Source organism: Somniosus microcephalus, chromosome 11, assembly GCF_052327205.1.
Source record: "Somniosus microcephalus isolate GS21.2 chromosome 11, FLI_Smic_1.0, whole genome shotgun sequence".
In the NCBI taxonomy this organism is placed as follows: Eukaryota; Metazoa; Chordata; class Chondrichthyes; order Squaliformes; family Somniosidae; genus Somniosus; species Somniosus microcephalus.
In genome coordinates this window covers 23,513,413-23,538,224 of record NC_140997.1, presented here as the reverse complement: position 1 = coordinate 23,538,224, position 24,812 = coordinate 23,513,413, and the positions used below count along the sequence as shown (strand labels likewise).

At 46.4% G+C, this 24,812-nt stretch overlaps 1 protein-coding gene across 10 annotated transcripts in view; it reads left to right on the top strand.

The window, feature by feature from the left end:
• The window catches only part of tnrc18 (trinucleotide repeat containing 18), a 198,495-nt gene that overhangs the window by 99,643 nt on the left and 74,040 nt on the right, over nt 1-24,812 (top strand). For all 10 annotated transcript variants that reach the window (XM_086000340.1, XM_086000338.1, XM_086000339.1 and 7 more), the window contains 5 exons: nt 891-1,016; nt 6,361-8,184; nt 15,733-15,823; nt 21,904-22,109; nt 23,778-23,924. In XM_086000340.1, the coding sequence (XP_085856466.1) occupies nt 891-1,016; nt 6,361-8,184; nt 15,733-15,823; nt 21,904-22,109; nt 23,778-23,924 (2,394 nt within the window). The remainder of the gene's footprint in view (nt 1-890; nt 1,017-6,360; nt 8,185-15,732; nt 15,824-21,903; nt 22,110-23,777; nt 23,925-24,812) is intronic.

Genomic DNA, 24,812 nt, shown 5'->3' with positions numbered 1-24,812 from the left:
ACATTTTGGAGGCAACTGCAACCCATTTATTGTATGACCGTGAACAGTCTGAAGAGTTATAGCTTGAGAGAAATGCTTCCGTCAAATAGCTCACTCCATTTTGCATTTCTGCCTCAGATAGCTTTACTCGGGGGGGGAAGTCACTTTCCATCACTTCCTGTTTTAAAAAAAATAAGAAAACCCAGAAAAATGGAACAGTTTTGACACAGTTTTTGTTTTGTATTAAACCCAGGGCATTCTTAACTGAGATTTTTGTTTTGCTGCAGACTCAATCTTTGGTGCTGAAAATATTTCACTGAATGAAACAGTCCCAAAAAATCCCACTCCAGAGACCGGAGCACATAAAACTAGGCTGACACTCCCAGTGCAGTGCTGAGGGAGTGCCGCACTGTCAGAGGTGCTGTCTTTTGGATGAGACGTTAAACCGAGGCTCCGTCTGCTCTCTTGCGTGGACGTAAAAGATCCCACGGCACTATTTCGAAGAAGAGCAGGGGGAGTTCTCCCCGGTGTCCTGGGCCAAAATCTATCCTGTCAACCAACATCACTAAAAACAGACTGGTCATTATCACGTCACTGTTTGTGGGAGCTTGCTGTGCGCAAATTGGCTGCCGCGTTTCCCACATTACAACAGTGACTACACTTAGAAAGTACTTCATTGGCTGTAAAGTGCGTTTGGGACATCCTGAGGTTGTGAAAGGCGCTATATAAATGCAACTTCTTTCCTTTCCTTAACTTTTAAAGGATCAGAACTTCACAATAGGAATCGAACCTGATTCTCAAAATATCTACTCAATATTTGGTATAATGTGAAATTGAAATACATTTTTGTCAGATTTGAGTGATGTGTACCATTTAATGTATGACTAAAATGTTGTTCTTTACCTCTACAGGTTATTCACACTTGCCAAGCAGCCTTTATTCTCCTTATATTCCCCTCGGTCACTTGGAACACCCAAGCAGTGGCAGTCCCATTCTCGCCCAGCTCAGCCAGCATAGCCTGTTCGAATCTCAGAAAGGTCAGTGCCTATTATTTGTTGAGGCGTCCCCTCATTTCGTTGTTTCCCTCCTTTGTCCCATCGAGCTATTCTCATATTGGGGTGCTTGGCCCATTGGTGCTTTGATCGGACAATGTTTTGGTTTATGAATTACTCCGGAATGGCAGAATAATGGACCCAGCCCGCTTGCTCAATGTCATTCGTTCCCATTCACTTCTGGTTACATCTGCAAAAAAACAATGTTTGATGAACAGCACCTTCTATTATTGGTTAATGAGTCCAATGCAATCATTCTAGTCTTGCAGACTGTCGTGTTGAACTGAGGTCAGAGTTTAAGAAGCTTTGGCCCATGTAGCAAAGAAGCACCCGGACTAGATTAACAAATTAATGACCTAACATCTAAAATTCTTATTTATGACGGGAGCCCGAGAGAATGTAAGTCACTTACATTGGCGAAAGGAGGATTGAAAGAGGGGACAATCTAAGTCTTGAAATGCTGCAAATCATGGATTAAGCAGATCATTTACTTATAGCTACATAAATAGAAGTTTCAAACAAACAACTGGCAAGTCTTGAGTCCTCTAGACCAAAAGATATTTTCCTCCTGTAGGGTAGTAGATGTGTGACGCAACACCCTAACCCATGTAGTTAACACTAAGCTCATTTAATTCCTTTTACAAGGAGTTGTATGTCTGTGTTTTAGAATGGAATTGAAGAATATAAAGATACACATTTTGATACGTATATAAATAATCAAATGGATCACCATGGGACATTGTTGGTCCAGTCCTTTTGTTACCTTGGAAATCTCATCGCTGGAATGTAACCAGTCAGGGTTGAGTGACACGGATTGCAATGTTAGATTGATACCCTGGAGATCCTGCTCAATGACCTTGGGGACTAGGAGTCACAGAGAATTTAACAGTGCATTGACATTTTTGGAAGCCAAACCTGCACTTAGTCACATCTTCCCCAGGAGATTAAACAAGTTGGGGAGAGACTACATTAGTGCGGGTGGTGCAAGGTCTGTTTAAAGGAGGAGACCAAGGGGAGCAAATGGCCTTTTCTGATTCCTCCATATATATATGTTTGGTGTATAATTTTAGGATTAATATAAGGCCGTAAGCCAAAAAAGAATTGAACTCGGCAAAGTCTTCCCATGATCTGCTTGACCTACTAAAAACTTTTTTTTTGTTAATGAATTATTTTAGAATGAAACCTATTCAAGGTTTTGCATGGGTCAGTTGTGAATTCCCTCTGCAGGGAGCAGTGGCACCTTACTATAGGTACTTTGTGTTCTGTTAAGAATGATGCTAATGTGGGTGTTTATGCAGATGATAGTGTGCCCAGGGGCCAGGTGTGTTTGTGCAGTAGAGTCTGTTGTTTCTCAACAGGAGCACTTGCCAAGATCTGTTAAGATATTTTACTTCAGAATGTTTCGATTTGCCTTCATAAAAACCTGACTCCAGAGCAAATGCTATCACGAATGAAGTGCAGATCCACTGGAATTGTACCATGAACCGGGTTTGGTGAGAAATACTTAGTAGTTTGAAATGATCTCTCGCCTACTTTCCAAATTAAAAATGCGCCGTGGTTGTCGCTTCCGATGTTAGATAGCGTTCACTAAAGTTATATTTTTCCCATTTCGCCACTGAATCAGATGTTCATTTTGAGTAATTCTCCTCTTTAGAAGATGAGGTAAAGGAAAAATAAGTTAGACTAACAAAGAAAAAAACCACACATTAAACGCTAAAGACCACACAGATGGGTCAGCAACAGAAAGAGAATGACTGGTTAACATCTCGACTGGGACCCTTGAGGTTCACTTATCTTTCTCGTAGACCGGCTGAGAACTTCCAGCACTTTGCTCCACTCTGTTTCCATTCAAAATTAGACTTAAGTTGTGTAGACATCCTTAGGTGACATTTTCGTAGACTATATCATCATTTATACTCCCCAAATATTGAAGGAATTGATAATTGGAGCAAAGTGGTGTTTTTGTATATCGTTAAGAGGTGAGTCTTATGGAGTAGAGAAATGCACAGCCCATTCCCGCTGGTGCAAACTGGGCACAAGGAATGATCACTGCGCCGGAACAGGTAGGCCCGAGGCCTGCCCGAAATTGTGCCTCAATTGAATTAGACCGGCAGGCTGAGGACGCCTGCTGCGCATCCCCAAGCAGCTCGGCAGCGAAAACGGACGTCAATTTTGGGCTGTTGCTATGCCAGCAGCGGCCCCCCCACCCCCTCTCCCCCAGGTTAAGTCCCAGTTGGGGAGGTTGGATCGCGAGGTCTATGGAGTCAGAGAGCACTCCTGGCTCCCCAGGAAGGGTTTTTAAAAAAAAAAAAATTTAAACTTACTTTTTGTTGGTGCCTGAATAATCCTGAGTGAGGCATCGCTGACTAATTCTGGAAAGGGGGTCATTTAATAGGTGTTACACCCCTAATTTACATATTCATGGAACCGAACGCCCGTTTTAGGTGTCTGCTGGGGTGCCTAAACAAATGGGTCCCCATAAATTCAGGTGGGACCAACACCTGCCCGGATTGGGCGCAGGCTGCCCCACTGCCAAATCGGTATGATTTGCGACCCGTATTACGCCCAGTAAACAGGCGCAACGCATACCAATTTCTACCCCTTATGCCTTGATCAGTATTTCTACAAACGTAGCAAGAGTGATTGGGAACTCACTCGGTACATTGCAATGGATCTGTGCACTTCAATCAAGTATGAATTTTTCTGGAATTGACTGCACTTCTCTTTCCGAAGTCTCAAAATTGACAGGAGATTTATTAGCAACCTAACTGCTGGTATGAAAGCAAATGTACCGCATCCATCACTGACTTAGTGTTGGTCAGGCAGCTTAAGGACGCAAGGTATCCTTGGTTAGTCATTTGTTACAGCACATCCTAAGATAAAGGAGTGCACTAAACGTGAGCCTTCCCAGTAAATCCGACAAGGAGGGAAATGGAAATTTGTGTTCCACTATATTGAAACACAGGAGCCGGTTTTGGTGAAAGATCTGTGATAAGCTCGTGTTTATAGCTGCCTCCTGTATTTCATATGTCCTTCAGCCAGGAGAGTGGAATCATCTGCGCTGTGAACTTTATCCATGGTCATTTATCAATGCCACGCCACGATAAGAGGTCTACTTTTTTGCCGAGAGGAACGCAGCCATCTGTTGAGCAGCCTGGCTGAGTACGAATAGAATCTTTCCCAATTAGTGCAGCTCAAATTGGAATGCCTGCTGAGCGAGGATTTGAATTGTTGGTTCTGGGAGATGGGTGTCCGACTCTGCCCAAGACATTTTGGAGCAGTTTTTAAATCTGGTTGCTCTCACTAGAAGTCCAAGTTGTTTAAAGAATTAAAGCCTTGTGTCTTACACTTAAAAAATCACACTTATAAATATTTTTTATAGAGTGGTGCATGCCATTGAGGATTGATAACTTTTATAATATCGGAGTAGATTAATGCCATCCCCACTGCAACCCCTCCCGCCCCCAGTCTCGGACTTTAGCCACCCGAGTGCTCCGGCCTATTTTGAGGGCCAAGCCTCATTTAGTATTTGGCCGGCGGGCAGCAGGTGGTAAACGAGAGCCCGGGGGTCGGCCGCCAGCTTGTAGGACGCCGTAATATTGGTCAGGCTGACCGGCTTTCCCAGGCCGGAAGAATATAGAGGGGTGGGGGGGGGGGGGGGTTCCAGCCTTGGGCAGCCCAGACAGGCTGGTTTCTGTGGAGCCCAGGGGAGCTCTATAAGTAAGATTAGCCTTTGGGCTCCTCTTCGGCTGGACCGCCAGCAGAGTGGATGCGGCCAGTTGGGACTGTCCTAAAATGTTATAGGGCCCCGATTTGCATATTCAAAGGCACCTACTCGCCTGGCTCCGGCCGCCTATCAGTAGGGCTGGGGGACGATTGGGGCATCCATAGCAATGGCAGGAACGGAGCGGTAAGTCATTCCCCACCGTTTCGGGGGACTACCGCCCCCCCTTTACACCGGAGCAGGGAGCCTCAATATCTCACCCACCGCGTCAGATGTAACAACAGGTCTACAAATCCCCTTCTATAGTGATCTCCTCCGCTGTCCTAGCGGTTCAAGGCGCCATGTTGGGTGCCAGTACTAAACCACACAGACCAGAAGGTCCCAGGTCCCACTCCCTGTCCAAGCTGAATTGGCTGACCTCAGCCAGAGAAGCAGCCACAGTACTGTACTACAATTAGCCTGGGTGCCCGTGGTTTAGGGGAGGGGAAGAAACCATCCTCGGTTCCCATTCCTGACCGCTATCCAGCGAGCCACACAAGTGCGCAAATGTGAACATCGGGTGAGGGCCAGATCTGGCTTGGTTGTCATGCCGGCCCACAGTCGAATAGCTGTCTGACACTCACTGTCCCCGGGTTCTCGCATCAAGACTGACCACGCGGGCAAAATACCAAAGCCCCGCAAGAGGCAATGTTTTCTGGAGAGATGGGGAGGATAGGCAAAAGATTTTTTCCCCTTATGTTTGCTTATTGCGAGTTGCACATTTTTTTACCACTCCTATCAATGATAAAAAGGCTCCAAGCAGAGCGTGGATGTTTACCCCAGAGAGGAAAAACTCAGCAGCCAGTCCCTGCTGGATCGCACAGAATTGGTACAAAGGGGCTCAAGCAGCATAATCAGAGGCCGACAAACAGAAATCACTTGTACACCGAAACAAAAACCAAAACACTGCGGATGCTGGAAATCTAAAATAACTACAGAAGGTGCTGGAACCACTCTGCCCTACAACTCTCCGAGATCTCTGCGCTCCTCGAATTCTGGCCTCTTGCGCATCCCCGATTTCCTTCGCTCCACCATTGGCGGCTGTGCCTTCAGCTGCCTCGGCCCTAAGTTCTGAAAGTTCCTCCCTAAACCTCCCCGCCTCGCTACCTCTCTCTCCTCCTTTAAGACGCTCTTTAAAACCTACCTCTTTGACCAAGCTTTTGGTCACCTGTCCTAATATCTCCTTGTGTGGCTCGGTGTCAAATTTAGTTTGACAATCGCTCCTGTGAAGGGACCTTGGGACGTTTTGCTATGTTAAAGGCGCTACATAAATGCAAATGTTGCTGTTAGGCAGCATTTGTGGAGAGAGGAACAGAGTTAACGTTTCAGGTCGATGGCCTTTTCATCAGAACTCCGTGATGAAAACTCATTGACCTGAAACACTTTGCTCCTCTGTCCGCAGACGCGGCCTGGCCTACTGAGTGTTTTGATTTCACTTGTGCACCCGTTGAACCCGGAAGGACTGACTAACCTAAACCAGGACTTCTGCACATCCGAGAAAGACTCAGGACATCGTTGCCGTCACTGTTGGATTAACATTTGTGTATCTGTTCATTTTTATTGCAGATGGATATTATTTACACAGCCATGCGGGACAATCAGCCCTTCATGGCACAACACACCCTCAAGCCGCCATCTCAAGGACGACATCTAATCACACGTCAGGTTCCATCCTGCGAGAAAAGGAAATATGTCATCCTCACAAAAGTGCGAAAGAATCTGAGAGGTATCTCACGAAAGACTCTAAAGAGAAAATGTATAGGACTGAGGTAAACATAAACATGGCTAAAAAGGAGAAGGACAAGCCCCGGGAAGAATCTAGGCCAAGGAGTGTGGTGGACCTCACACAAGACATACGGACTGATAATGATAGGAGGATACATCTTCTTGACAAACCCATCAAGATCGGCGAGCATCTCTCTACAATTCTTACCAATCACTCTCCAAACCGGGGTATTGGCAACGGAGACCCAAAGTCTAAAAACCCTTTGCAGACATTGTCTCTCAGTAATTGTAACAGTGGTTCCAGTTCTTCGTTGAGACTTCCCGGCACTGAACCGGACAGATGCTCCAAAGACTCCATTAAGCACGATGAGAACATGAGGCCTTTGCTGCATGTTCACACGGAAAAAACCCGAAAGTGTGACACCGTGGCGACTTCAGTCGGCACTTTGCATGTTTCCTGTGGCTGCCCATCACCCCACCCGTCTCAAACCGCCCGGATGCCATCTTCGAGCACATTCCCTCCTCTTCCTGTCCATTCCAGTATCTACACCATATACCCCACTGCCAGGGAGCCAGGAAAGGAACATAAAGTGATTGCCCCTACCTTTGTGCCTTCGGTTGGGTTTTATGAGGACAGAAATGGGCCCATTCAGATAGCTTCTCAGGCTAGAGACAATAAAAGTGACAAAAATAAAGACAAGGATGGCAACAGAACTGCTGGCGACCGAGCAGGCGTTTTGCAGGCCCCCTCTGAAAGGACGCTGGTGGATACCTCCCGGTTAGTGCTTGCACCGGATTTGCCTACACATGCAGATATCAAAAGGGTAGAAAACACGAGGGAGGAAGGCTCAGTCATTAGGTCCAACTCTTTAGCAATAAAGAGGCCCATGACCTCCGACCTGTTTTTGAACAAGCCAGGCCTTAGTCCTTCGGAAACTAGAGACTTGCACTCGAGTAGTGCCGCGTCAAAAGACTTGGTGAGATCAGGTTTTGAAGTCGATCACCGAACGCAAGAGAGGGATCGGTTCCCACGGTCCGGCTTGAAGGATTCTTGTAAAGCTTATAACGGGGTAGATGTCGCGAGGCTGCACTTGGAGCAATCCCAACTGAAGCGTTCTGGAACTCCAGAGCCAAAATGGAAGCCATTCGAAATGGCAACCTATGCAACCACTCAAATGGCAGCCTTGGCCGCACAGCACAGCCACGGGAGCAGAGTCGAGGAGGAACAAAAGAAGGCCTTCCTGGACCCAGCCAGCCTTCAAAGATCGGCCGCGGTGGGCAATCCCAGTGAGGTTTCGGCTATGCAAAGTTTAATAAAGTACAGCGGCAGCTTTGCTAAAGAGACGGCGGGGCGGCCTGGGAGTGGCAAGAAGAGCCCGTTCGGTGGGCTGGGGAACATGAAGACCGACTCCGGTCAGCACGGCGTTTCAAAGATACAGCACCTGCCGCTCCAGCAGCTGAACAAGCAACTCAAGAGAGACCCAGAGAGGCCCGAGAGCGCAAAATCATTCGGGCGAGAAGGGTGCGGAGCGCAGGGCGAGGTGGAAGTGAGGCATCCGCCTGTGGGGATTGCAGTGGCGGTGGCCCGCCAGAAAGACAACAGCAGCAAACCTGGGGCCGGTGTGATGGACAGGGATCGCTCGCTCTCCATGAACAGCATGAAAGGTAAGATCATGGCCGGCTTAGCTTTGACGCGCACTCGGCAGGATGGATTGTATTTTCGGACGCTAATGCTGGCCTGGGCTATTGTGAGCTGCTCAGGCACCCTGGTGCAGACGTGGTTTGGGGGCGGGGGGGGTTGCGGGGGCGGCGGGCAGGTCGGAGGATCTCCTCGCGCTCTGCTCCTGGGCCCTGTCCAAGGTGGCCATCTACAGGCCCAGGTTGGGCGCGGCCCATGGGGGGGTCACTCTTGGCTGCCCGCCTCTCTTCCGTGGTCTTGTCCACACCCGGGTGGCCCTGGAGAAAGAGCACACGGTGTATCCGCTACACTCGAGGGCTTCTGCGACCGGTGGGCACCGCAGGAACTGGCGTGTGTAGTCGACACTAGGAATAATATTGTTATTTAAGTTTATAAGCTCCTTTTGTTTTTTATGGTTCAGTTCTTTTATTAGTTGTGCCCCTTTAAAAAGGGAGCGCTTGTGTCTGGCTTTAGGTTGGTGATTATTTTAGAAAAGGCATAGGCGAGGTACAGTGCCTCTCACTTTGTAATTTCTCTTGTAAACCTTTATATCTAAGTGATTTTTAGCAAGATGATGAATATGTTTTTGTGCAGGTAAAATAAGCAACGCTCCAAAGTCAATGTAATGGATGGAACTGAATGGGCTATTCAATGGCACAGGAGGAACTTTGTAAAATTACAGGCCTCAGCTTCTGGTTTGAGATACTGTGCGCGGAGCAAACATTAAGTCGTGGAATTGCAAACACTGAGGGGGGAAATGCCATCACGCGGTCAGCTAGGTTAGACTAACACGGTCTGCATGTGCGGAAAGGTTTCAATTTCATTGTTACAGGAACGCCTTGCCAATCGAAAATGTGATATTGAAACCCAACAGAATGACTTGCCCGTCTATCACTAAAACTAGATGCTGGTTTTCCTTTTTTTTGTAATGAAGTAAGTAGCTCAGCCCCAGCCGCCAGAGGTTTTATGTGTGTTTATAACTAGGAGTGGCGTTGGCTGCCTCGATCTGGCTGATAATGTGAAGTAAATTCTTGGACGCCAAGCTTAAGTTGCATTGTAACCGAGAGCCTGAGGTGGAGGGGGGCTGCATTACCCTTAAAACTGTTTGCTTACCTGAAGCTCACGTAATAAAATCATAACGCTTTGTGTGTCGGTAAATATAACATTCAAAGAGCCTATGTCTGTCGTATTCTAAGACGACTGCTTGTTCAGATGTACAGAAGTGTGTTTTTGATGTTTACCTTGAACTCATTAGCTGGCTGGAATGTAGCTTTCCATTCGAGCCGATCTATAGGAGTCTCCTTTTCTTTTATTTATGAGCGGGGTGGGGGGGGGGGGGCAAAGAGTAAAGCAACACTGCGCCATTCAACCCAGTACGTCTGTGTGCGGGTCACGTGGCCCAGCCCTGTCTATCATCAACAATATGATGTGTTTTTAATGTACAAATTGATTGGTGACACAGTGGGAGAGAATAAAGAAGAACACTTCCCTCTCTTTTTGCATGTCGTTGTATAGAAATTCTTCAGGCTAGACATCATGTGGCCTGCAGTTGAAATCTTTGTCTCTGATGTAGTTTCTCTGGCTGTTGCCAAGGCCCAACAGTCCACAGTAGGCAATGGCAACACAGGGAGCTGTTTGTAAAGCATTTCAATGACTAGGGTACAGGCAGCTAACAGTAAATGTAATTTACTGAGCAGAACTAAAAGCTGCAAACAAGAACTGAATTCTAATCGGCCTGCCAGCCTGTTGCTAGGTGACAGGACAAGCCTTGAGAGAAAAAAGTATTAATTTTTTTTTATCCTGAGCCAGGCGAGCCTGGCAATAATGCTCGCCTGCGAGTGATAAGAGAAGGTTCTGGACCTACTGAGCTTTAAAGGAAGGTAAAAGCACAGTTTAGATGACTAATCTGCAGTATTGTAAGAGTAAAATGCTGATATTTAGGCCACGGTTGCCTAGACACAGCCCTAAGCCTTTCCACTGAGCATTGTAGGTGTGGGGCCTGTACAATATCTTTGCTCACTTTCCTTAAAGACAAGACTTCTATTCATGGATGTCAATAGCAGCTTTCAGTATTATACGGAATTATCTCATTCTACAACCACCTGTAGGAATAAGTGGGGGGGGGGGAATTGATTATATTTTAATAAATGCTGTGACTTTGCCATAAAATCCACACTATTACTGTCATTTTTTTTCTATTATAAGTAGGTAAAATTGAAGGGGAGGGGCCCCTGTTATTTGTGTAACTTAGTTAACTCTTCCATTACCACTAACCAAAATAGTGTACATTAAATCAAACTTCTCCAAAATGGTCTAAACACACATTTTTGCCATTTATACTCTGGAGCTCAGTAACCTTTCACATTGACAGAATAAATGAGTTATACGCAGAATAAGTCCTTTATGACAAAGCTCAACTTTTATTTTTTACTCCCACAAAAAAATGAACTTTCAAAGGCCAGGCTTTAGTATCATAGAATGGTTACAGCAGGGAAGGAGGCCATTCGACCCGTCGAGTCCGTGCCAGCTCTCTGCAAGACCACTTCAGCTAGTCCCACTCCCCCGCCCTTTCCCCGTAGCCCTGCAATTTTTTTTTCCTTCAGGTACTTATCCAACTCCCTTTTGAAAGCCACGATTGAGTCTGCCTCCACCACCCTTTCAGGCAGTGCATTCCAGATCCTAACCACTCGCTGCGTAAAAGAGACTTTTCTTCTGTAAAAGATGGATTTCCCATTAAATGTAATGCAGTGTGGAATGACTAAAGCAAATGAAATGTAGACCGTCCCTCCCTGCCCCCACTGCTATAGTCACGAGGCAAAGAACAAAATGTACTGGTAAGTACGGTATATACGAGCATGCAAAACCGACGGGCAGGAAGAGGCCAGCTGGCCCATCGAGCCTGCCCTGCACTCATGAAGGCCAGAGCTTCGTGACTAGACACTTCCTCCCACCCCCGCAGCCATGTAATCTCCCAGGAGAGGCAAAAAAAAACAGAGGAGAAAACCCAGGGCCAATAAGGGAAAAAAGTACTTGAAAAATTCCTCTCCGACCCCCCCCCCTCAGGCGATCGAAATCAGTCCAGGAGATCACACGGACTAAGTACAGCGTTTTTGTGGGTCAAGGGCGGTCTTAGAAACACCTGATATTTTTACCTGCGTTTTCCTGCCCATCGCATTCTTCTAAACAGATACAGGAAAACACAGCTGGTCTGGTGCAAAGCTCTCCACAGGCCTACTTCAGTTAGTCACACAGAGGCTTTAGCAATCGGCCTTTTTTTTTAAAAACAGGAGACTCGTAGGCACCTTGATGTTTTTTTTAAGGCTCTCCACGGAGATTCTGAAATGTTAACTTGGAGCTTGCTTGAACTCCTGTTGAGTTTAGGCACCAGAAATATTTTTCTTTCACCGCCTGGGCCCAGATCTTTATTTTTCATGGAACCTTTCCAAGTCTTTTCTGCACCTTGTATTACCTCTGACCCGTCTAGAAAATGGCACAGCAGTGAATTGATTAACCCTAAAGTGGTTACCTATTTTAGTCCCACCAAAACGCCAACCTATCCATCAAAACTTCAATTAGCATCATCGAGTGGGGTAAAATATTGGTCTCTTATCTGTTAAAGTGCTTCTTGTTGTTCTTTCAACTATTACACAAGTTCTAGCATCATAAGAATTATTAATATAATACCAAGACAAAATTGAAATGTTAACAATAACAACAACTTGCATTTATATAGCCCCATTAAAGTAGTGAAACATTACGGTTCTCTTTTGTTGAACCAAATTAACTGCGAATTAACTGTAACTTAAAACTTATCAAATTAAACTAAAATTTGGTTTGCCGGGGTGACGATGCACACCAGTCCCCGCGGCGTCCACCGGTCTCGGAAGGCCTCAAGTGTGCCGGCGGACACAGTGTGCTCCATCTCCAGGGCCACCTGGGCGCGAACGTGGCCATGGAAGAGAGGCAGGCAATCGGGCTGGACGACCCCCTCGACCACCCGCTGCTTGGACCTATTGATGGCCACTTTGGCCAGGCCCAGGAGCAGTCGTACGAGGAGGTCCTCCGACCTGCCCGCACCCCTCCGCACCGGGTGACCGAAGATCAGGAGCGTGGGACTGAAGTGCAACCAAAAATCAAGGAGCAGCCCCTTTAAGTAATGGAACAGGGGCTGCAACCTCACACATTGAATATACACATGATGAAACACGGACTCCTCGAGGCCGCAAAAAAGGCAGGCGGCCTGGGAGTCCGTGAACCTACTTAACATTTTATTGCACGGGACTGCTCCGTGCAACACCCTCCAGGCCAAGTCCCCAATAGAAAAGGGGAGGACTCCAGTATAGAGAGCCCTCCATTGGGGACCTCCGCCTCCACCGGACGGCAAGATGGCACACCAAGGCGTTTCCGGATGGCAGGCAAAGATGACAAAGTGGAGAGTGATGAAACATTACGGTGCGGTCAAAGCAGTAGATTTTAAGGAGGCATTTGAAGAGGAGCGATGTGGCACTGAGTGTAGGGATGAGTATTAGAGGCTCTTTCTCTGGCAGTGAAGGAGACGGTGTACAGTGGGCCACTCTTGGAAGAGCAGAGGGTGTGTGTAGGGTGGCAGGGCTGGAGGAGGTTGGGGTAGAGCATGGCCAAAAAGGGATTCAAACACAAGGACGGCGGTTTTGAAAGCGGCGCACATGGCGGGGGGGATGGGGGAAGCCAGTGGAAGTCGGCAAAGACAAGGGTGATGGATTCGCGGGAGCCAGCGAAGGATTGGAGGCAGCTGCCGAGGTTCGGAATGAGTCCGTTGCTGTTGTGGTGATATTCCTCTAATGCTGTGTTGTGCTTCAGTTCCGTTCAGTGGATTTACTGAGCGCCAATCGGTGGGTGATAATTAGATGGAGAACGAGAAGCCAATCCAAAACTAGGTGGAGAGTTTGCTTCTCGCCGCTAGTTCAAAGGAAAATCTTAACAAGCGGTTTAACTTGTGACGGTTTCATAGTACTCCCCCAAAGGTTCAGAGGGCAAATGCATTATGTAACACTGAGCCATTCGGAGCAGGAACGAAGGTTCTGAAGAAGGGTTTCGACCTGAAACGTTAACTCTGTTTCTCTCTCCACGGATGCTGCCTGACCTGCTGAGTTTTTCCAGCGTTTTCTGTTGTTATTTCGGAGCAGGAACGTCTCGGGTTCAGTCCACGGTCTCCGATGAGTTAGCTGCTCGGAGACGTGGTAGCAGGATGGGAGCTACACTCAGCCACAGTGCGGCCCAAGGGCGGGAGAGGAGTTGGTCATGGTTCTTGCCCTGGCCATTATCAGTTGACCGCTGCCAGAAAGTACGCACGGGCAGACAGTGGCTGAGGACAGGGTCAGGTTTAACTGTTACGATTGCACCCCCCCTAACACAGTCCAGAATTGCTCTGATTTTGCACCCTGTCTAGGCTAACACTTGCTGGGCAAGGTACCAGAGTGGATCCATTGAGTTAGTGCACCCGACAAAGAAGGGATAAGACGGGCACTAGAAATAAATTGACCCTTTGTGGCTGTTTAATGTGTCAAGACTTAGTCACTAATGCTGCGGTATTAACCCCCTCACGACGGGAAGGGGCGGGCCAGTATAAGCAGTGACTGTAATAGAAACCCTGTGAACATGCAGCCTTCAAAATGCACATTGGATACTCCTTTCTGAGCCTGATCGTTCTTTGCAGGGCATGGCAGTTCCAACATTATGACTTGCTCTATTACGTGCAGGGCTGGGCTATGGATTTTTATGATTCGAATTAAGATTAAATTGAATGATTACTGCTGAAAACCGTGGCAATAAAGAAGTCGGCGAGAAATCTTTTCTTTGTCTGGCTTCGTTAGAAAGCAGTTTGATTCTGAGTGGGAATCTAAAAGCGATAGAAGGGCATTGATGTTAAGAGGCTCCTGTTGTGTAACTAGCTGCGATTTGCTAAGGGGCTGAAATGCAAGAGCGAACGTCGCCATCAATGGACTGTAGTATCACAGAAAGTGGGGCAAATGACACGGACCTGAATACAAGTGGTCCTGTCTTCACGAATTCTAGAAGTTCTTCAAGACTAAGGCGGGTTACGATAAGGTAAGCGGGGCGGTGACGCCAGGGCACAAAATTAAGATAGTCACAAAAGAACGAATGGGGAGGTTAGAAAAACACTCCTTACACAGCGGGTGGTAGGAATATGGAATTCTCTGTCCAAACCATTGTTGAAGCAGTGTCCATAGATACTTTTTTTTTAAAGGAATCAAATTGTTGCTTGAAATAAAGGAATATTAAAGAGCATTGGAGAGTGAGGTGGAGCGTGGGACAGACTAGGTACCTCATGTGCAGATATGATGGGCTGAATAGCCTGTTTCTGTGCTGTAATCTTCTATGATTCTATATACAACAACAACAGCTTGTATTTATATAGCGCCTTTAACATAGTAAAACGTCCCAAGGTGCTTCACAGGAGTGTTAGAAGACAAAAAAATTGACACCGAGCCACAAAGGGAGAAATTAGGGCAGGTGACCAAAGGACGAAAGAGAGGTAGAGAGGTGGAGGGGTTTAGGCAGGGAATTCCAGAGCTTAGGGCTTAGGCAACAGAAGGCACAATGGTTGAGCGATTATAATCAGGGATGCTCAAGAGGGCAGAATTGGAGGAGCGTAGCGTTGTGGGGCTGAAGGAGATTACAGAGATAGGGAGGGGGCGAGGCCATGGAGGGATTTGAAAACAAGGATGAGAATTTTGAAATCGAGGCAGTTTATGACATTTTTAAACAATATATAGGTGACCCTGTTTCACTGCACGTTTATTTAAATAAAATTGATTTGCCAAGAAGACCTTGGAGATTCTCGGGTTGGCCTGCTTTTGATGGCGTTCTGGTACAATACTGAGGCTTGTGAGTAACACTGTGCTGATTAGTTGGTTAACTGGGTGTTAATGGGATCTCCGAGTGGAATCTGCTTATTTTCTCCGCCATCGTGTGCGTGCACATTGTGGACTGGGAACAGAGGACAAGAGTGGCTTGTTTTAAAGGCGCTGTCCCTGATGAGAGTTGCACATAAAAGGCCAAGAGCTGTGCTGGTCCTGTGGTAAGCGTGATTTTGACTAAACCTTTAAGATCCATTAGGTGCGTTGTGAGATTACAGTGAGCCTATATATTGCAATATATGTAAAACAAATATCCCGCAGTCCCTTTCTTCTTCTTCACCCCCACCTCAGTTATCCTGATAGATTAAAACAAGATTGGATGCTTAGAATTAAAACTTTCCACTTGGGAAAAGGTTACATTTTCATGGGGAAATGGTAGAGTTAATGATATTTCGTAATACTATGATTGTCTACCTTTCTTGATCCTTTAAAAAACATCACAAAATTGCACGTGGATCTTTTATGTCACCAATCCAATTGGAAGAAATACATTTCAATCAGCTTTGGCAGCACTTTTTAAAAGTTCCTTTCAAACTCAACTGGAATATGTTTGAAAATGTCTGTACTATGTGACTGAGATTGAGGGACGGCATGTGGTCTCTTTCTCGCTTCCAGGACACGGGCGCACGGACGAAGAGCGAAGCGACGATCGGCATCGCCACCGCGAGGAGCGCCTCATCGCCCGAGAGCAGGAGAAGCTGTTGAGGTGAGTGGGCCCCAAGCCTGGCAGACATTCTCAGTGCCGCGTTAGGCCGCCTCAGCGCTTTCCCCTCAAAATAGGGCTTTGCGTGTTTGGAGCAGCCATCTTAGCACATCATGGGCATAACTGGGTCAGGCCTGACCATTGGCAATATCACAACCTTCTCAAGGGCATCTAAGGATGGGCAATAAATGTCCCCAGTAGGTTTTCTGTCTTTTAGCATGGCGAAAAGTCTTGCGTACAGCATGTAGTTCCTGTAAGTGTGACGCTTACCTCACCTTCACACTTTTCCCCATCGTATTTTTTGACAGTACCCCTGTGGTTACAAAACACCATAACCTCGGACTCAGCTTGGCTCTGTGGTATCACTCTTGCCCCTGAGTCAGAAGTTCATGAGTTCAAGCCCCTCCTCCAGGACGTGAGCACATAACCTAGGCTCGACACTTCAGAGCAGTACTGAGGGAGTCGTGCATTGTTGGAGGTGCCGTCTTTCGGATGAGACATTAAACCCAAGCCCCATTTTGCCTGCTCAGGTGGCACTTTTGAACAGGAGCAAGGAGTCAAGTATTTATCCCTCAACCAACACCGCCAAAAAAACAGACGCCCTAGTCATTTAACTTACTGTGGTTTGTAGGACCTTACTGTGCGGAAAATTGGTTCTTGCATTTGCCTACATAATAACAGTGAGTATGCTTCAAAAGTGCTTCATTGGCTGTGAGGCGCTTTGGGACATAGAAACATAGAAGATAGGAGCAGGAGTAGGCCATTCAGCCCCTCGAGCCTGCTCCGCCATTCAATGAGATCATGGCTGATCATCCAAATTCAGTACCCCGTTCCTGCCTTCTCCCCATATCCCTTGATCCCTTTAGCCTTAAGAAATATATCCAACTCCTTCTTGAATATATTTAATGAATTGGCCTCCACTGCATTCTGTGGTAGAGAATTCCACAGGTTCACCACTCTCTGGGTGAAGAAATTCCTCCTCATCTCAGTCCTAAATGGCTTACCCCTTATCCTTAGACTATGACCCCTAGTTCTGGACTCCCCGGCCATCGGGAACATCCTTCCTGCATCTAGTCTGTCCAGGCCTGACAGAATTTTATAGGTTTCGATGAGATCCCCTCTCAATCTTCTAAACTCCAGTGAGTACAAGCCCAATCGACCCAATCTCTCCTCGTACGTCATTCCTGCCATCTCAGGTATTAGCCTGGTGAATCTTCGCTGCACTCCTTCCATGGCAAGAACATCCTTCCTCAGATAAGGCGACCAAAACTGCACACAATACTCAAGGTGCGGTCTCACCAAGGCCCTGTACAACTGCAGCAAGACATCCTTGTTCCTGTACTCGAACCCTCTTGCTACGAAGGCCAACATACTATTTGTCTTCTTAACTGCCTGCTGCACCTGCATGCTTACCTTCAGCGACTGGTGCACAAGAACACCCAGGTCTCATTGCACTTCCTCTTCTCCCAATCTATTGCCATTCAAATAATAATCTGCCTTCCTGTTTTTGCCACCAAAGTGGATAACCTCACATTTATCCACATTATAGTGCATTTGCCATGTTTCTGCCCAATCACCCAACCTGTCCAAATCGTACTGGAGTTTCACATCCTCCTCACAGCTTACCCTCCCACCCAGCTTTGTGTCATCTGCAAATCCCGAGGCTGTGAAAGGTGCTATATAAATGCAAGTTCTAGCTGTCATTCACCTTGAGCAATCGTAACATTTTTTTTTAAAATAAGAAAGTAACTTTTAAGAGGAAAATACCATGAATTGGTTGGGTTGATGTAATGTCTTGTAGGGATTGTAGTGTGACCAGCGCAACAATGACCTCAGTCTAAAGTACATGTATAACAAATTCTTTATAATAAAGCCAACAATCGGGCCCATTCACTGCTATGGAAAAATGTTGTGTGAAATGAGAAGTGGCCTCATTAATTCCGTTACCCCACGCTCTACATCTACAAGTGTTATTATGTTTGAACTATCCAAGACAAACAGTTTTAAAAAGCGGCGCTACGTATGCTGGAGGAATTTTTTTTTTTACTCCTGGTTCCCTGGAGGGAATGTTTTTGTTTTAATCTCTTTTTGTTGTATTGTAGTCCACCCTCCACTGTGTCTGCAGATACAGCGACGAGACACAACAGTGTCTGGTCCACCACCAGCTACAGTCAATGAGACAGGGTCGAGCTGAACAGGGTGGCGAGGGTACAGCTGTGTTGCCTGAAGCTGGCGCAGATCCAAGGTGGCAGAGCTGTTGGAGGAGCACAATGAGCCCCTTCATCGGATTTTTTTTTTAATGCTGTTACTTAATCCTGACTTACAGCAGTTGTTTTTTCCCCCTCCCCCTTCTGTTAGTTGAATTACTATTTGGGATTTTTTTTTTTTTTAGATACCCTCTTACAGTAACCTTACCGTTCAAGTTCCTTTTAAGGACAGTTTGTGATGTGATAAGAAAATTGGCAGAATGTTCCAATATTTTCATAAATGTTGTGTACGGGAATTATTAAAGGGGTACAGTTTGTTTATACATGTAGCGGCTGTATGATGACTGGCGCGATGGTGAATGCCTCACATCTATTGTTGCACTTTGTGTTGCCTGGGAAATGGAAGTATTGTTCCACCGATCGCCTCCATCATCTTAAATATTCATATAGAAAGAAAGGACTTGCATTTACAACCTCAGGCTGTCCCAAAGCACTTTACAGCCAATGACGTACTTTTGAAGTGCAGTCACTGTTGTAATGAATGAATGAATGACTTACATTTATATAGCGCCTTTCACGACCACCGGACGTCTCAAAGTGCTTTACAGCCAATGAAGTACTTTTGAAGTGGAGTCACTGTTGTAATGAGGGAAACGCGGCAACCAATTTGCGTACAGCAAGCTCCCACAAACAGCAATGTGATAATGACCAGATCATCTGTTTTTTTTGTTATGTTGATTTGAGGGATAAATATTGACCAGGACATGCGGCAGCCAATTTAGCGATAATGACCAGATCTGTATTAGTGATGTTGGTTGAGGGATAAATATGGCCCAGGACACCCTGCTCGTTTTCAAACTAGTGCCCTGGGATCTTTTACATCCACCTGAGAGAGCAGATGGGCCTCGGTTTAACGCCTCATCTTAAAGACAAGACAGTGCAGCACTCCTTCTCTACTGGCACTGGTGTGTCAGCCTAGATTTTGTGCTCAAGTCTCTGGGGTAGGACTTGACCCCACAGCCTTCTGACTCAGAGGCGAGAGTGTGCTACCCACTGAGCCACGGCTGACACCTTAAAAGGCAGTAATTGCACATTTGATGGTTTTGTCTTAGTTCACCCCCTGTTGCCCGGTTTCAGCTCGTAGAATTGCTGGTTGGAGATAGCTTGGGAGCGGACATTTTATGGAGCTCGCCCGCTGTGAAGTCACGATGTTCCACACCAGTAACATCACAAATGGGAACCGTGTATTGTGGGCACGTTGTCACAACAGGAGTGCTATATAAAGTTATCTGCTCCGGCCAGCAGTTGGAGAGTATAAAATAGGTTGACTGAGTAATGTTGATACGATACAGATATCTCCCTCTGTGACATTTAACAATAGAGGGCAGTTCAGTGGACCTTTTAACATTGAATTCACTTCACAACGCTCCATTAATCTATTAGCAACTTACGACTGTGCGCACTTACTGTAATTGTTTATTCGTACATTTTAAAATGAAATCACTGATGAATGTTTATATAAAATATGAAGAGCTTGTAAGTTCAGTGGAAATTTAGTAGACACATATCTCACTGTGTGAAAGATCACTTCTATATTTTGGAAATTTTCCATCTACATTTTATTTAAATTCCCAATTGTAAGGAAGCTGCTTTATGAACCAGTAAAGCCTCTCTTATAACATGAGCCGGTTGGACGTGAAACAGAAGCCTCTTGCAACAGAGCAAGCCGGCTGTGCCAGCTTAACCGAGCCAATTCCATCTGTGTGTGTGTCTGTGGGTCTGTCAGTCTGTGTGTGTGTCTGTCTGGCTGTGTGTGTGTGTGTGTCTGTCTGGCTGTGTGTGTCTGTCTGACTCTGTGTGTGTCTGTCTGGCTCTGTGTGTGTCTGTGTGTGTGTGTGTGTGTGTGTGTGGTGTGGGGGGGGGGGAGCGACAATGGGACACCCCACCTGGCGGAGCAGCCAAGTCCAGATGAAACCCGTTCCCAATGGCACTGAGTGAGCTCGAGTGCCAGACCCACCGCTGGGGGCCTCGGAAAGGTGACTGTTTTGGAGGGGAGTTGTGGCTGTGTCAACCGAACGATTGCACATATAGCGTGTCTGTGTGTTTTTAAAGTTTTTTGTTCTTACCTCTTGTGCCCTTCCGGTGCACACTCCTTCAGTGTATATCTTTGCTGCCAATATTTTGCTTCTAATAGCTCCCCTCCCAGCATGCACAACAGTGCCTTGCTTGGTGCCAGGGGCATTGCGGGGGGGTGGGGCGGGGCTGATCTGGCAACTGAGCATGCTCTATTTAGTCTGCTGCTCAGTACTGTTCCAAACTTGACCTTGAAGCTGATGAAAGCTGATTCCTGCAGTTGCAGTCTAAGAAAACAGCCCTCTGTTTTGCCTGCTCGGCCCTTCGTGAATGGAAAGAAAAAAGCTTTTAGCCTTCACTTATAAAAACAGAACAATGAAAGTGGGGATGTTGGGAGAATTGCCTTTGGAGAGAAAATAATCTGTTTTTTAAAAAATATATATTTTTATGGCCCTCTTTTTATTTGTCTGGGATGAAAGGTTTCTGAAACAACTGACTGGAGACCCTGGTATTGGCTGATTTCCTCTGAAGTTGTTTGTTTGTCTGTTGTTAGTGTGTGCACAGGGAGAGAGGGCCTATTCAGTGCTTTACACCGAGGTGCCGAGCTGTTATACTGTTCAGTGATTTATGCTTTCCTGTCTTTCTGCTTGCACAGATAAGTCGAAGATGAAAGCTTAAGATGTTCGTTCTACAAAGTGCTTTCAAATTTCACTTTCCCCGCTCCCTCACAATAGTTACATGCGTGTACATAAAAGATAACACCGCCAGCTTTTGCAAAATACAAATCCAACCATTTTGCCATTGAAATTCAGGAACTTTGCGAGTTGCTGCAAAGGTCAGGACATTTTAGAAATCTGTCCCTCAGCATCCTCTTCACTCTCCCGCTCTTCCTCGAACTGAACAGCAAAACGCTCATGAATGTTCAGTTGTGGGAGTTGGCCTGCTATCTCTCAGCGTCCTGGGATTTAGTCTTCACTTTGGCGTTTTTACTCTTCGTTTGATTATTCCGTGCAGATGGACATGCGGTGGTCAGGCAAGCTACCTCGCTCCTCAAATCAGCTGCCGTCAGATTTTTTTTAAGTTAAAAAGGCTAAGGCACACGTACCCATATTTTCACTCTGTGATGGAGGAAAATCGGAAGGCCTACCTAGTCATGCCAGCCTGCGTGTTCCAGTATCTAGACCTTCAAGCTCTTTGCCTTTCTCCCCTCCTCTCCTCCTGGACCACTGAGAAAACATTCTCCTTGAGATGACAGCTCAGTTATATCCCTTTGTCTGGTTGTGCTTGAATGAAAGGTATTCCAATTCCTCTAATATATACCAGAGGAACAAGCCAACGTAGGACTAATATCTGACATGCCCCGCAGTCAGCTTTGCCACAGTCGTCGCAAGTTAACAGAGCTCCTGGATGATATTAATGTAACTCCCTCTGCTTTCTTTCCCCTGGCTACATAAAACTACCTCAGCGGCATAATTTATATATATTTTTCCAAATGAAAACACAAGGGTTATAAGCAGAATGCGTCATGATTGTTGGTGCAGATGGATTTTTATTTCCTTTGGGATTTTTGAACATAACTCATTCATGGTGTCGTCAGTTAAATTATTCAATCAGCCTCACTCAGAAAATAAAGCTACAATACAATAGTGGCCATTTTACGGCCTCTGTACATATTGTTTCGCAATACATTTTAAATATACATAGACTTTCTGCATGTGGTGTATAATTTAGATTATAATGTCAGATTTTTTTTGCATTGACCTTTGATTGAATCTAATTGGCTATTTTCTCGACCAACCACAGAGAGAGTAAGGAGTTGGCGGATTTTGCCCGGTTACACCCTCCAGGCTGCAGCACCGGCAGTCTGAACTCTAACCTGATGGTGATGGGAGGCCCGGCTCTGGCTGGATCTGGACGCTGGCCCACTGACCCCACCTCACACTTAGCATCTCACCCCTGGCTTCCTCGCACCGGGAGCCCCTCCATGTGGCTGACAGGACATCCGTACGGTCAGTACAACTCCGGGAATTGGAACTGTTTTATTAACTTTGGAAGTTGACTTATTGGGGTAGCTCTTACCTAGAAGGTACAGCATAGAAACAGGCCATTTGGCCCAGCTGGTCTATGCCGGTGTTTATGCTCCACTCGAGCCTCCTCCCACCTTACTTCATCCCACCCTATCAGCATATCCTTCTATTCTTTTCTCCCTCATGTGTTTTATCTAGCTTCCCCTTAAAAACATCCATGTTATTCACTTCAACCACTCCCTGTGGTAGCAAGTTCCACATTCTCACCACTCTCTGGGTGAAGAAGTTTCTCCTGAATTCCCTACTGGATTTATTGGTGACTATCTTATATTTATGACCCCTAGTTTGGGACTCCCCCACAAGTTGAACCATTTTGTCTACGTCTACTCTATCAAACCCCTTCGTAATTTTAAAGGTCTCTTTTAGGTCACCCCTCGGCCTTCTCTTTTCTAGACTTTGTGCGAATAGGGTAAGACAGGTGATAGCGAGTCGACAGCTCATTTTACATCTCTCCTTTGAATGGAGATAAAGCTATCGTCCGTTTTACACCTTCGCCCAAAGTCGAGATCTACCTCCATAAGTTGGCCCAATGAGAAATATCCACCCGTTATTGGCCAGTGGGTACACTGCACTTGCAAATGAAAGGAATAATAGCAAAGAAACCGCACAAGCGTACATACCTCCCCAAAAATACTGACGTTCATACCCTGTAGTTGTTGCCAGTGAGACTTCCTTTGCTTTAATGGAATTCTATCTGTAACTGGTGATGGTTCTTGACCTTCTTCAGTAACATTTTTTGACGGTTAGTTCATGGCACAATGGCATTGCTGAAGATACCAGCCTGGAACAGCTTGGTGAATATGTAATGTTCACCCATGTCCCTGACACGTTTTGGCACATTGTAAAAACTTGGACAATAGCCAGTGAGATTTGAATTTTTCTTGTTCTGACCCTCTAACCTTCTCCCTTCCTGGCATTGCCGCATGCCCGGGATACAGCTCCACAGGGGCGGGCTGCTCTCCAGCACCCTGTCCAGGCAGCAGTCTTCATGTTTAAGCCCAGGCAGTGGGTGCTGGGCGTGTTATTTCTAAAAATGCGGAGCATCATATCCAAACCCAGTCCTCTCCCATGCGCTGTGCACACGTGCACAGGTCTGAGCACTAGAAAGTACCCAGGAGAGGTAACTCTTGACTGATTTACCTGTCCCAGGTCCGGGCGCACTGAGAGTGCTCCTCATCTAAGACCACAGACCAGTGATTGAACTTGGACCTGGTTCAGTCCCAAACAGACAATGGCCGTGCAAACTCCACCTTTGGAGGAGATCTTTTGATGCTTAAAGCTGAACTGAACTTGCTTGATTGGTTCACTGGTGAGAATAGCTGTGTACAATTCAACTGCTAGTGCAAGGCACAGTAACCAGTCAGACCTATATCACGTTTAAGCTTTTTGGTTTCTGACCACATTTCTGCTGAGCCTGGCGATGTATTGAACTCGGAATGAATCAGAATCATCCTTCGTATTTGTTATTTATTCAGTTTAATTGCACATTTAATGAGTGTTATTTCATTATTATTTATATTTAATAAATATAATGAAGTAGGATTATTTCAGGCAGTCTTCACATCCAATTTATTCTTTTGCTTCGTGCAGGTCTGACTCATCCATCGTTACACCAGGGAATGCCGACGGGATTTCACCCCAGCATACCTAGCTCTATGCCATCAACGTACCAGTTTGCAAGAGACCCACAGTCCGGGCAGCTGGTCGTAATCCCAACAGAACATTTACCGCACTTTGGTATGTTAAAAGGGAGAAGTGTTCCAGAGGCAGAGTCAGAGCTGGCTGTGTACGCAGATATTAAACTGCAACGTTCTAGCTCTCTCTTGATGGGGAAAGGTCCTGTATTCAAAAGCTATCTTAAAATGGCAGCTGACTGACACAAGGATGGTTGATATTGGCTATCCTGTCCGTTCCAGCGTGTGTCAGGTTGCTGTATGCCTAAGGTGGGTGTGCCACATTAGACCTGGACATCGAGAACAGTAAAGTGGCCGGCTCAACACCAGCTGCTATTTTTCAGCCCCACCACCAAGCTGAAATGTTACTGGCGTAAGAAAACTACTAGGCACTTGGTCTAAGCGTTAAACAAAGCTTTAATCAACTGTTTTCCAACATGGAGGTCTAGTTGTGTCCTTCACTAGTTCCTGTTAAGAATGTCCTGCACAAGCTGGGCCCGTGCCCGAGTATTTATACTCTCCCTGGACAGCGCCACCCGTAGGCCGCTCAGTATTATTTCATAAATCTTTCTTTCATGAATGACTGATTCATGTCAGTTACTCCTTCAGCTAGTGAGGAAACTCCCGAGACTTGGAACGCAGCTGTTGGAAGGTGCTACCTCGAGGCCAGGCGTAAGAGCATGCGCTGATATGTCCAGTGGCTTGGTGCCCATCATGATCGGGTGGGAGAGAGGCAAGCAGCTGCTGCTGTAGCTCGGCACCTCCCAACTGGTGTGAGGGTCACTCAGTGGAGGAAGGGATGTGTACAGGAGGATGGTGGTGATGCATTCACACACTTGGTGCTCACCATGCTTTATGAGGAGCTCCAAATACCTGCTGTCCACCCAGTGAGGGCTAAATCCATCTGTCAGTTGTCTAATGACCAACTAGGGACTATCCAACGTGTGGGTGC